The 14189-nt window shown below is 43.6% G+C and overlaps 1 protein-coding gene across 1 annotated transcript in view; it reads left to right on the top strand.

Annotated features, from left to right (window-relative positions):
* Nucleotides 1-607: 607 nt before the first annotated feature.
* Nucleotides 608-14189, top strand: part of LOC123754261 (ras-related and estrogen-regulated growth inhibitor-like protein) — a 46522-nt gene continuing 32940 nt past the window's right edge. Inside the window, exons 1-2 of the mRNA XM_045736494.2 lie at nucleotides 608-1212; nucleotides 14173-14189. The exon at nucleotides 14173-14189 is cut by the window's right edge and continues 63 nt beyond it. Coding sequence (XP_045592450.1) covers nucleotides 1190-1212; nucleotides 14173-14189 — 40 coding nt within the window. The 5' untranslated portion in view covers nucleotides 608-1189. The remainder of the gene's footprint in view (nucleotides 1213-14172) is intronic.

Genomic DNA, 14189 nt, shown 5'->3' on the forward strand with positions numbered 1-14189 from the left:
TTAAATATGACCGATAAAGTAAGATTAATAATTCTAACACGAATTTTCTCGATCTTTCTTATGTTTCTTTTCACTGTTGATGGTAAATGAAAAATCAATTCTCCAAAATTCATTTTTATTTCTAGTCTGACGCGACACTTGAGCGCGTTTCGTAAAACTTATTACATTTTCAAAGACTTTAGTTTACACACACACACAACTATAACTGAATAGAGCTTAAACATTTTCGATTTTTTATACCTGCATTTGGGTGAGGTGACATGTTACAACAGTTTTGGATGAGGTGAAAACAAACTTTCAACACAAGCCAGAACACGAAACAATGGGTATTGAAGGTAAGAATGGAAGTAATTGCAGAGGGCCTATTGGTCCATATTTCTTGATGCTTCTATATTGGAGCGGAGTACCCACTTCAAGACTCCGCTCCAATATAGAAGTGTATAGATTTATACACCAGGCTCTGGGACCAATGCACTAGTCAACCAAGGGTTGAGAGGCGGGATCCAAGAACTGTATCCCACGCCCCGCAAATATAACTGGGCGAGTACACCCCTAATACACACACACACACACGCATGCACGAAAGCACACACACACACACGGGGCCTCGCCAGTTAAAATTACCACCAGTATCACGAGCCACGAGTTAACAGTAGCAGCCTCCTCCTGCAGCGTTGACGCCTCCTCCTGCAGCGTTGACGCCTCCTCCTGCAGCGTTGACGCCTCCTCCTGCAGCGTTGACGCCTCCTCCTGCAGCGTTGACGCCTCCTCCTGTAGCGTTGACGCCTCCTCCTGCAGCGTTGACGCCCTCATCTTTGTCGCCCTCTCCGCCAACGACCGTCGCCCCTCGACACACACACACACTTCTAGCGAGTCTTCCCGTCACCCTCCACACACACAAACGTATACTACACCACCGAGGCCACTAAGAAACGCATCTAAGGGAAGTGTAAACGATAAACAGTGATTGGAGAAACAAAACATAAGTGGTCAGCTTGAAAAAAATTAGATTTTGTGTTATCTTCTCGAGTCCCTGGACCTCCTGTGTGATTATTTTTTTCTTGTGGAATATCGCATAGATAGTGTAGAGGAGGGCGTGAGGAGTGAAACAAGGGTGGTAATTTTAGCCAACTGCGTCAGGAAAGCGAGCGAGCTGAAGTGTGGCTGTGTGGGAGACTCCCGCTCCAAGATGGTCCTCGACTCCAAGTTTGGGTGAGTTTAGCCACTTTCAAGGGATTTTTTTTATTTATTAACAATTTTTTTCATTGGTGCAAGCTTGTATCTGTCGACCACATGTCATGCCTTCTCCAAATAACTGGTAATTCAGGCCTGCATTACGATCGAAGTTGTCATGCCTTCTCCTTGCGACAAAACGTTTGTGATGCTTTCTTGAAGCACAGTCGAAGTGGACTCCTCTTCACAAATATTCGACTGTGATTCGGGCTAATAACACATCAGGTATCATGTGTGCTTTAAAACATAAACGTGTCGTACTTTTCAATCAATGTTGTTTAATGTTTAATTTATATTTTATGTATTCATTTAAAACTGCAACATTTTTCTGGATCAGATGTGCCATGCAAACCATCACACACCCGTTAATATTAACATATATGCGTTACAGGCATTTTTTAGACGAAACTGAGTAGGGTGTCAATCGTAATTATTTTTAATTTGTATTTTCTGGCCAACAACTAGAAACTTAGTCTAATATTCTGAGTATACGTATCTTTACAGCCCATCTCCCAGAAATTATGTATTTATAGCAACTATTTAATCAAACGTACAAAATTGAACTGTCGAGTCAAGAAATTGCCTGCTAATTAGTACAGGATTACTTCAAATGTTTGCTAAAGAAATGGAACAGTAAATACAGAACTTAACCCAATCTGTCCTAGGGCTAAATAGGCAATCCTAGGCCTAATATACAATGTCTTAAGCTCGTTTTTCACCTCATCCACCTCACCCAAATGTAGATATAAACCTCGAAGATGTGTAAAGCTCTATCCAGTTTCAGTTGTGTGTTTGTAAACTAAAGTCTTTGAAAATGTAATAAGTTTTACGAAACGCGCTCAAGTGTCGCGTCAGACTAGAAATAAAAATGAATTTTGGAGAATTGATCTTTGAATTACCATCAACAGTGAAAAGAAACGTAAGAAAGATAGAGAAAATTCGTGTTAGAATTATTAATCTTACTTTTTCGGTCATATTTAATAATATATGTCTACAGGAAAGACTGCTACCAAAATATACTAATATATATATATATATATATATATATATATATATATATATATATATATATATATATATATATATATATATATATATATATAATTATTAAATATGACCGAAAAAGTAAGATTAATAATTCTAACACGAATTTTCTCTATCTTTCTTATGTTTCTTTTCACTGTTGATAGCAGGCGGCTTGACGTCTGCGAGGCACTACACATCAAGAAGTCAACACCAGCAATCAACAGCCAATTAATTTAAAAAAACATTAATTATATTCCAACACTAGGAATATAATACAACACTCTGTGTTTATTATAGCGAGTGCTGTGAGCTTATATAATACCATTGTCATAGAAGTGCTGTGGTATTATACCTTAACATTATTATCTGTGCGAGCTTGCAACACAGCTCGCAACACTCTGCCAACAACAGCAGCAGCAGGGTGTCAGGGGAGAGTCTGGTAGAGGCACACACTGCCAACAACAGCAGCAGGGTGTCAGGGGAGAGTCTGGTAGAGGCACACACTGCCAACAACAGCAGCAGGGTGTCAGGGGAGAGTCTGGTAGAGGCACACACTGCCAACAACAGCAGCAGGGTGTCAGGGGAGAGTCTGGTAGAGGCACACACTGCCAACAACAGCAGCAGGGTGTCAGGGGAGAGTCTGGTAGAGGCACACACTGCCAACAACAGCAGCAGCAGGGTGTCAGGGGAGAGTCTGGTAGAGGCACACACTGCCAACAACAGCAGCAGCAGGGTGTCAGAAGAGAGTCTGGTAGAGGCACACACTGCCAACAACAGCAGCAGCAGGGTGTCAGAGGAGTCTGGCGGGGGCCACATTCTGCCTCATGTTTTGTTCACATTTAAAAATAAAAAACATATGACAATATTAAAACATTTTCCAATTTGATATTGCAAAATTATTGATTGATTTTAGTTCATCATTTTTTTAAGAGTTTTCCTCTTTAAAGAATTTATCCTCGATTCCTTCGTGTCCTTTCAGTTTCTTTTATTCCTTGTTCGTGTGTCACTTTGCTTCTTTCTCTTCTGCAGCTTTTTCATTCTATTTTTTGTTTTAACTTATTTACTGATTTATAGTTTATATATTATCTATTTCAAGAGTTTAATTCTCGACTTTAATTTATTACTCCATTATTGTCCTTTTCGCTGCCGGCTTTAATAGCGATATTATTAAAAGGACTCTTCACCCACTTGGATATATATATGTTTTTGTGATTGATTATCTCGAACCTGGGTGGAAGGTGCAGGTAGTCCACACGGTACCCTCTCTTCAGATTAGTATTGATGACTTTATTTTCTCAATCTAAACTTTTTTCATTTTAATTCATTATATCCAGTTGTACTTTGTGTTGACAGATATAAACACCTGAGCAGTCAGATGAATACTTGCCATTTAACTCTGAATACGTATGAGTGTTTACTTCTCCTGCCACCCCTCTTTTTTGTTTTATGTTGTACATTTTATTATACAAGGTTATTCACTTACTTATCTGATTGTTTACAAAAAGAGAACATTACGAGAAATGTTTGAAGTGAATACGGTGAAGTTTGTTTCCTAGACGCTGTAGATTTCTTCAAACTCCTTCGACGCCGGGCAGGAACCGATGATGCATCGGGCATTCACTCCTCTAGATCGCGACACTGAGGCGCTAGAAGAGAAAACTTGCCGCTTTAGTGTCTCTTGTAGAGTCAATGAGCCTGGAACAAAGGTCCTTAGGAAACCTTCTTGCACACTCTCCTAATGAACCAAGGGTTTCCGATCCTATTGGAACGAAGCTCTACCTGTGATCTCTTTCCTTGTACTTGGTTGACTAGTCTCTTTCTCTTTGTGTCCTTGCGGTTCCTGCATGGTCGCTAGAAAGGTCAATGTATGTGGTTGCGAGGGGTGGATACGCAAGTGTAGTCCCGCACCATCTGTCTGCCACCCTTCCAAGGACATAGTGTGATTCCATCTGGTCGGCTATAACACCCCTAGAAATGGATACTCCACTATAATGTATACTAAACTAATAATATAAGACTACTTATCCTGAGTAGCACTTCCCATCGGTTGCACTTGGTAACACTGTTATTGAACACTGTAATATGAGCTGACATATGATGGTTACACCGGAACCAAAAGATACACTGCCAATAAGGAAATGCAACACAGGATTAAAAACGCTGCCACCATCTGCCTTGACCATTGAGACTATATCAAGCAACGAGGCAAGAAACATTGCATGACATGGAGAGTACTTTCTATAACTGTCATTAATTATGGGACGGTTGTCAGCCACTATATCCAAAAGGCTAAGAGGATTCAACAATTGACACAGACGGGAAATTTAACACGAGTTTATTGAGACCAAAATTATGCTAATCACCACTTATAAATCCTACTCTAACACTGGCCAAGAGTTAAGAAATTTAGACATGGAACAAAACCTCAGAGATCACACACATTACCTTAAGACCTCTGTCTCTCCATCTGGTGGATTTACTCTGTCACTCCCTCTGTCACCTCCCGATGTTCTCCACAGCCCTCTCTGGACCCCGGTGTCCGGCAATCTGTCCCTAAGTCTCTACAGGACCAATACATATACACCTCGAAAAAGGGGGAGGGGAAGATTTGCTGTTGCTACCTACACCAAAGATGCAAGAGGTCGGGCCACACGTGCACAAACACTCAAGAATTTTCATTAAGCTTGTTTGACATTCACCATACACTGTTCAAGAGAGTATTTATTAATTATAAGTGTGACTGACCTTTGACCTGGCTAAAAGGGGGAGATCCATGGATGTTTACACATAAGAATCTGGGGTCTAATTCCATTGCAATGTTTGACAAGAGTATCATGAAATATTACATACTTGAAACTAGCTGACTAAGACTAACCCAGGAATTTTTTAATCAACATACAAGATAATCCGGAGGTCATCTGGGCTGACCTCTTGGAGAAGGCTTCCCTGGGTGTGAACTCTAAGGGGGGGGGGGTCATGCATGTTACAGCTCCCTTGCCACCCTTCCAAGGACGCAGTGTGATTCCATCTGGTCGGCGGGCAAAGATAGCAGAGTTACGGTTCAGTAGACTGCGGGGCTCTCTCTCTGCTGGACACTGGGCAGAGGCAAGGCTCCTATCAAGGACGTCATTAACTTCGTCGTGTCTCGAGTGCCAACTGCCTGATTTTCCACAGTGCAGGCCATGCAACCCATATTCGTCTGCATCTGTCTCGCAGCAAGTACTCGTATAAACAGTGTGGACAGAGGTGTTGGTGCTAAATTTTAAATGATATTTGCTATCCGTCATCCCTTCTGCCCCGCCCCTCTTCTTCCCCTCTACCACCTTATGAAACGCATCAGTCATCATGTCATCTTGAGGTTATCTTGAGATGATTTCTAGGCTTAGCGTTCCCGCGGCCCGGTCCTCGACCAGGCCTCCTTTTTGTTACACATTCCCAGGAAGCAGCCCGTACATGCTGTCCAACTCCCTGATACCTATTTACTGCTAGGTGAACAGGAACATCAGGGTGAAAGAAACTCTGCCCATTTGTTTCCGCCTCCGCCGGGGATCGAAATCGGAACCTTAGGACAACAAATTCCGAGCGCTGCCCACTCAGCCGTCAGGCCCCTTATGTCGCACATAAGCGTTTGACAAAAGTTTGTTGTCCTTCCTGATTGCTATGACCGTCTACTGAACAGCTTTACAATTTAGGCTGTTTTTTTCCTGTTCTTAATCTGAGATTCACAGTATCAAGCTAAATCTTTGTAATACATTTTTTCTGATAACTCTCTCTCCTTCCCTTCGCTTTCCATTGTAAACATTACAGTTTACAGTAGAGGAGAAGCGAGACCATCTACAGCACGCATCTAGGGATCTCATCTTTGGGTCGTTCGTGTTTTGCACCCAAGATAAAAATAAAAAATAATATCTCGAGGTCGCTACAGATAAAGAGCAAATATTTGAACTATACCAGGACAACACTAATTGTTAATAGAGATTGACATAGATCATTATTTAAGGTCAACATAAGATATCAGAGGGTTTCTAGAAACTATAGTATCCAGGAGATACTAAAGATACTGTAGAATACTAGAAGCAACCTGATGACTTACAATGGCAAGGAGACAACGTAGATAATCATTATTCATGAAAAGACATTATACATTATTCATGACCCGTTGGCGGGATACCAAGGGAACCACACAGCTAGTCTATAAAGAACATACGAGTTCACTTGAAACCAGTTGTTTTGAAATTATCATTGGAGGGATAAGGTTATGTGTCCCTATTGCCTTGTATATGGGTAAAGGTCTCGACTGACTTGTACGAGGTCACTGGCGTTGGACAGCTTAGATGAAGTCACTAACCTCGGGTGGTTTAGCGAGATCAGTGACCTCAGATGTCCTGAGGGAACTGACTGGTCTCATGTGGCCTTGTCGAAGTCAGTGGCCTGGAGTGACCTGGGCCAGGTTCCTGCCCTGGGGTGAACAGGTCGAGATAACAGGTCGATAATGTTTGCTGTGGCTGCAAAACTCTATTTTCCCTCGACGTCCTGTGTGGTTTATTTTTGTATATAAACCTAGTCATTGAGGTAAAGTTTTTGTGTTAATATTTTTCTTTGCAGTTCAGCTCCATATCGGAAATATATTTTATGGCGAGGTTAGTGGAGGAGGCAAGCAGGAGCCAGCAGCTTCTCTGTACACTGTCACCCTCTTTCCCTTCCACTCTTGTTTTTCATATCTGAATTTATGTATTTCATTTTCAGTTTATGTGTTTACTAGTTACTTTTTAGTTTATATATGTTTATATACATGTTTATTTGTTTATCTCTAAGAATATTTAATTATTTTTTTACGACTTCTCTTCAAAATAAAGTTTATTGACAGCGACAGTAGTTGTGTTTGATGTTTTTCTGTGTGTATTTACTATTTGTCTCTCCAAGATAAAAGTGTTCAGACTCTCGATATGTTTGTTCTCCATCATATATATATATATATATATATATATATATATATATATATATATATATATATATATATATATATATATATATATATATATATATATATATATATATATATATATATGTCGTACCTAGTAGCCAGAACGCACTTCTCAGCCTACTATGCAAGGCCCAATTTGCCTAATAAGCCAAGTTTTCATGAATTAATTGTTTTTCGACAACCTAACCTACCTAACCTAACCTAACCTAACTTTTTCGGCTACCTAACCTAACCTAACCTATAAAGATAGGTTAGGTTAGGTTAGGTAGGGTTGGTTAGGTTTGGTCATATATCTACGTTAATTTTATCTCCAATAAAAAAAATTGACCTCATACATAATGAAATGGGTAGCTTTATCATTTCATAAGAAAAAAATTAGAGAAAATATAATAATTCAGGAAAACTTGGCTTATTAGGCAAATCGGGCCTTGCATAGTAGGCTGAGAAGTGCGTTCTGGCTACTAGGTACGACATATATAAATATATATATATATGTCGCACCTAGTAGCCAGAACGCACTTCTCAGCCTACTATGCAAGGCCCGATTTGCCTAATAAGCCAAGTTTTCATGAATTAATTTTTTTCGACTACCTAGCCTACCTAACCTAACCTAACCTAACCTATAAAGATAGGTTAGGTTAGGTTAGGTAGGTTAGGTAGTTGATAGTCAATCAAGTTAGGTAGTTAGGTAGACAATCAACATCAGCTGATTGACAGTTGAGAGGTGGGACCAAAGAGCCAGAGCTCAATCCCCGCAAGCACAATTAGGTGAGTACACACACACACACAGTGTGTGTGTGTGTATGTGTGTGTGTGTGTGTGTGTGTATACTCACCTAGTTGTACTCACCTAGTTGTGCTTGCGGGGGTTGAGCTCTGGCTCTTTGGTCCCACCTCTCAACTGTTAATCAACTGATGTACAGATTCCTGAGCCTACTGGGCTCCATCATATCTACATTTGAAACTGTGTATGGAGTCAGCCTCCACCACATCGCTGCCTAATGCATTCCACCTGTTAACTACTCTGACACTGAAAACATTCTTTCTAACGTCCCAATAGCTCATTTGAATACTCAGTTTCCACCTGTGTCCCCTTGTTCGCGTTCCACCCGTGTTAAATAGTTTACCTTTTTCAAGCCTGTCAGTTCCTCTGAGAATTTTGTAGGTAGTGATCATGTCTCCCCTTACTCTTCTCTCTTCCAGTGTCGTGAGGTGCATTTCACGCAGGCTGTCTTCGTAATTTATGCCTCTGAGTTCTGGGACTAGCCTAGTGGCATACGTCTGAAATTTTTCCAGTTTCGTCTTGTGCTTGACAAGGTTCGAGCTCAATGCTTGGGCCGCATTCTCAAGGATTGGTCTTACATATGTGGTATACAAGGTTCTGAATGATTCCTGACACTCAAGGGACTATGGGGAGGGAAAGATTATCTACCTTATCATTCAGCTACGATAGTCGTGGATCCGACGTCGTGATAGCAATCGGTGTACGACTATCGTAGATCTGCTCTGCAATGACAGTTGGTGTCCGGCTCGTCGTAGGTCCAAAGACGACTCGTAGGCTGGTTCATCTTCTCCGTGCACGTCCCCCCCTCTGCAGCTCTTCCTTCAAACACACATTGAAGACACTGCAGGCTGGCACTGCTCACAGCTTCCTCTCTCACTTACTGAATATGTTGCCTCTTCCCTGTAGTCTCGTCGTCAGTAACAATTTACTGCTCAGTAGACCCAGCCTGTCTTATCTTCAGCCTCACTGAGCTACCAATGGTGGCGGCCTCGCAGGATCTGACACACAGCTCCTCCCGGTGCCGACTCAAAGCGATCACAGGTCTGGTCGGCCTCTGGCTCCTGGTCTCCTCTTCCCACCAGCAAAGCTCTGCCTCACGATGCTCCCCAGGAGATGACAAGCCTTCCTCGTCGCTTACAGTGGTAACTGCTGCCGATAGTCCTTCCCGAGGCCTCTTCGCCTCCCAGACTAGAGAGCTATCGATCGCACTTCCGCTCGGTTACGTCACAGGGGAAGCTCTGGCGCTCACTTCCCGCCTAGAGCTGTGGGTGCCCGCTGACCTGTTTCGTCTTGCCCTGGGTGCCATTCTATTGGTCAACAATGCCACACCCCCTCTACTGACCAATCAGCAAACGGTTGGTATGGCTCCCACAATGCCTCGTAGCCCTGCCCCCTTTGGCGGGAAAGCACTCCTCCACTGTGGATCCCCTCTGCCATCTTTTCCTGGGGAAAAAAATCCTAAAGCTATTTTCAAAGCCAACAAAAATCATAATTGCTGTCAACGGATATCTCAGACTTCTCCTTAAATGTACAAAATATCTTCCCCATACTTCAAAGTATATAGAAATCAGGGTGATATGACTCTTATATGCAGGATATTGGTTCAAATAGGGCTGAACTCCATAACAATGTCTATAAACACATTATTATAGCCTTCGATGACCTTTAGTAAATGCTTGTGCTTGAATATATAATCAACGGCCTCTTCATCAGAAAGTTTCACTAGAACAGGTTTGCTCCTGTTGCCATTATTAGGCCCAATTCGGTGGCTGAGTTCAATCTCGTTTCCTGACCTCTTAGCATTAATACACCTCAATATTTCTCCTAGTTTAAACTTTTCAATCTGTATCTTTCATGTTTTGATGTTGCCTTTGTTTCACATAATTCATAAATGACAAGTGTCCACTTCCTCTGTGTTCTACCTCCTGCTGGTCGTACCCCACAGTGTTGCAGCCCTTACTGAGTCCGTATCATTTCCCGCTTGGGTCTAGTTGTATCTTTTGTCCCATATTAGAACAATTTTTGTAAGATTCTCCTCCAAATTCTGTAGTCTACCCTCACTGTCATGTACACATTTGCTGATGCATATTAATGCTACTTGCGCTTAACTCCTTGTCAGGCAGTGTACATATGGTTTCACATTCTCCCCTCATCTTCCTGATTTCCCCCTGAATATAGTCACTGATGAGCACTTGTTTTTGTTTCTCAATCTCATCCAGTATATGTTGAAATATCTCTCTTTTAATTGCAAGGATTATATCCTCCATCCAATCACTCCTCTCAACACATTTCCCTATCACTTTCTTCAGCGATGTCAAGTAATGATGGGACGATATCGACGCTATTTGTTGAGTGCACCAGACCCCAGTTCTTTAAGGAGGGGAGGTGTGACGACGTCAACGCCATCTGTTGAGCACACCCGCCCCCGTTTCCTGCTCCCCGGTGGAAGGTTGTGATCTTATTGACACCTGTGTAGTTTTCTTTTTACTATTCATTTTCTACACCTCAGAGGTGATGTGGGTGGTACCTTGGTGGACAAGAGTCAGTTCATCCAGGCCAGTCCTGAGCTTAAGACGTGTTCCAGTAGAAACACGTGGGCCAAGTCGGTGCAGATTGTGATTTGTCTGTGATACCTAGTGAAGTATTGGTGATTGGACCGCCGTACCTCGGGATAGCCAAGTTGAGTTACGAGACGGAAATATCCGACAGTTAAGACTTCTTATAGCTGAAGCCTGAGTGGAAGCTCGACCGAGAGTTGCTGGAGACCCCTGCCAGTGTGCTGCAGCTAGCCAGTGTGCTGCTGCAGCCAGCCAGTGTGATGCTGCAGCCAGCCAGTGTGTTGCTGCAGCCAGCCAGTGTGATGCTGCAGCTAGCCAGTGTGATGCTGCAGCCAGCCAGTGTGATGCTGCAGCTAGCCAGTGTGTTGCTGCAGCCAGCCAGTGTGATGCTGCAGCCAGCCAGTGTGATGCTGCAGCCAGCCAGTGTGATGCTGCAGCCAGCCAGTGTGATGCTGCAGCCAGCCAGTGTGTTGCTGCTGCCAGCCAGTGTGATGCTGCAGCCAGCCAGTGTGATGCTGCAGCCAGCCAGTGTGATGCTGCAGCCAGCCAGTGTGATGCTGCAGCCAGCCAGTGTGATGCTGCAGCCAGCCAGTGTGATGCTGCAGCTAGCCAGTGTGATGCTGCAGCCAGCCAGTGTGATGCTGCAGCTAGCCAGTGTGTTGCTAGAGAGTAGAAGTGGTTTTTTTTTTATCATGGCGATACTGTATAGGACTGGCCAATGATTTTCTGAGAAAAGTGAACTCGCCGGCGTGAGTACCATAGAAGAGAGACTCAGGGGAGGGTACCTTGAGTGGTGTACTAGAGAAGACAGAAGTGGACTCGCCGGGTTAGGAGATCTCACTTTCTATTATAGTGTCCTGTGTGAAAGTGACACCTGCGGCGTTATGTGCTGTACATATGTGTATATATATATATTTAGGAAGTACACTTGGTGATGGTTTTGTTTAGTGTTGTTTACCCTCTTTCCCGTGAGATTGACGATAACTACCAGTTCCTAATAACATACCTGTGACTCGGGGTGGGATCAAGTAAGAAGAGGCATTAAGGCAAACTTATATAGTTCGAAATAAATAGAATCCGGTTACAGGCTAAGTGAGGTTGTAACATCTCTCCTCCTCTTCCCTGATGCTGCTTCACCTGGTCGGCCTTCCTGATATTGGTCATTACAATAAACTACCTCAGCCACCAGAGGGGTCCCAATTACCTTACTGGTCTGCTGGCACAATAGGTGAGCGTTACCAGACGTCTTCTCCAGGTGTAGTGTAGTAGCAGGTGAGGTCAAGGGGTCAGTGTGAGATCAACTCGCCACCCCACTGGTCGTCTCCACAATGTGGTACAACACACTGTACCACATTCCATATACACTAGTCCCAGCTTTTTTTTAACTTTCTTATGGTTTCTGTCAGCTTACCAGTTGTTCATTCACTTGTATACACATTTTTTCATTGCTTGTAGACTGTTTAACATCCCAACTTAACAGAAAACACTGGAGCTTCCTGACCCACAACTTTACCACGACTGACGGTCGTGTGTGTACTCACCTAGTTGTGCTTGCGGGGTTGAGCTCTGGCTCTTTGGTCCCTCAACTCAACCATCAATACCCTAATGTACAGATTCCTGAGCTTCTCAAGGTCCATCATGTCTACATTTGAACCTGTGTATGGAGTCAGCCTCCACCACATCACTTTCTAGCGTATTCATTTACTAACTACTCAGACACTGAAAAAGTTCTTTTTAATGTCTCTGAGGCTCATTTGGGTACTCAGCTTCCACCTGTGTCCCCTTGTGCGTGTACGACGAGTGATAAATAATCCATCAATGTCTACCCCGACAATTCCCCCTGGGAATTTTGTATGAGGAGATCATGTCTCCCCCGGTACCTGCGGGTACCAGACAGAGATCGTCACGGCCCCCTTTCACCCGAGGCCCGCTTCCTTCATGACTCGGCAAAAGGAAGAATAATAATTATTAATTACAACAATTATTATTATAATTATTATTATAGAGACCCCTATATACACGTCTCCAGTACACTGTCACTCACTGTACAAAACTTCTCCAGTACACTGTCACTCACTGTACAAAACTTCTCCAGTACACTGTCACTCACTGTACAAAACTTCTCCAGTACACTGTCACTCACTGTACAAAACTTCTCCAGTACACTGTCACTCACTGTACAAAACTTCTCCAGTACACTGTCACTCACTGTACAAAACTTCTCCAGTACACTGTCACTCACTGTACAAAACTTCTCCAGTACACTGTCACTCACTATGCAAAACTTCTCCAGTACACTGTCACTCACTGTACAAAACTTCTCCAGTACACTGTCACTCACTGTACAAAACTTCTCCAGTACACTGTCACTCACTGTACAAAACTTCTCCAGTACACTGTCACTCACTGTACAAAACTTCTCCAGTACACTGTCACTCACTGTACAAAACTTCTCCAGTACACTGTCACTCACTGTACAAAACTTCTCCAGTACACTGTCACTCACTGTACAAAACTTCTCCAGTACACTGTCACTCACTGTACAAAACTTCTCCAGTACACTGTCACTCACTGTACAAAACTTCTCCAGTACACTGTCACTCACTATGCAAAACTTCTCCAGTACACTGTCACTCACTGTACAAAACTTCTCCAGTACACTGTCACTCACTGTACAAAACTTCTCCAGTACACTGTCACTCACTGTACAAACCTTCTCCAGTACACTGTCACTCACTGTACAAAACTTCTCCAGTACACTGTCACTCACTGTACAAAACTTCTCCAGTACACTGTCACTCACTGTACAAAACTTCTCCAGTACACTGACACTTTTCAACACGTCGCCAGTACACTGACAGTATAGAGCACGTCGCCAGCACACTGACAGTATAGAGCACGTCGCCAGCACACTGACAGTGAAGAGCACGTCGCCAGTACACTGACAGTATAGAGCACGTCGCCAGCACACTGACAGTATAGAGCACGTCGCCAGCACACTGACAGTATAGAGCACGTCGCCAGTACACTGACAGTATAGAGCACGTCGCCAGCACACTGACAGTATAGAGCACGTCGCCAGCACACTGACAGTATAGAGCACGTCGCCAGCACACTGACAGTATAGAGCACGTCGCCAGCACACTGACAGTATAGAGCACGTCGCCAGCACACTGACAGTATAGAGCACGTCGCCAGTACACTGACAGTATAGAGCACGTCGCCAGTACACTGACAGTATAGAGCACGTCGCCAGCACACTGACAGTATAGAGCACGTCGCCAGCACACTGACAGTATAGAGCACGTCGCCAGTACACTGACAGTATAGAGCACGTCGCCAGCACACTGACAGTATAGAGCACGTCGCCAGCACACTGACAGTATAGAGCACGTCGCCAGCACACTGACAGTATAGAGCACGTCGCCAGCACACTGACAGTATAGAGCACGTCGCCAGCACACTGACAGTATAGAGCACGTCGCCAGCACACTGACAGTATAGAGCACGTCGCCAGTACACTGACACTAGAGAGCACGTTGCCAGTACACTGTAAGAGTTGTTGTAACACTGTGTTCCTCCCTGCAGGATGCGTTCGCCTGACA

Source organism: Procambarus clarkii, chromosome 18 (assembly GCF_040958095.1).
Source record: "Procambarus clarkii isolate CNS0578487 chromosome 18, FALCON_Pclarkii_2.0, whole genome shotgun sequence".
NCBI classification, from domain to species: domain Eukaryota; kingdom Metazoa; phylum Arthropoda; class Malacostraca; order Decapoda; family Cambaridae; genus Procambarus; species Procambarus clarkii.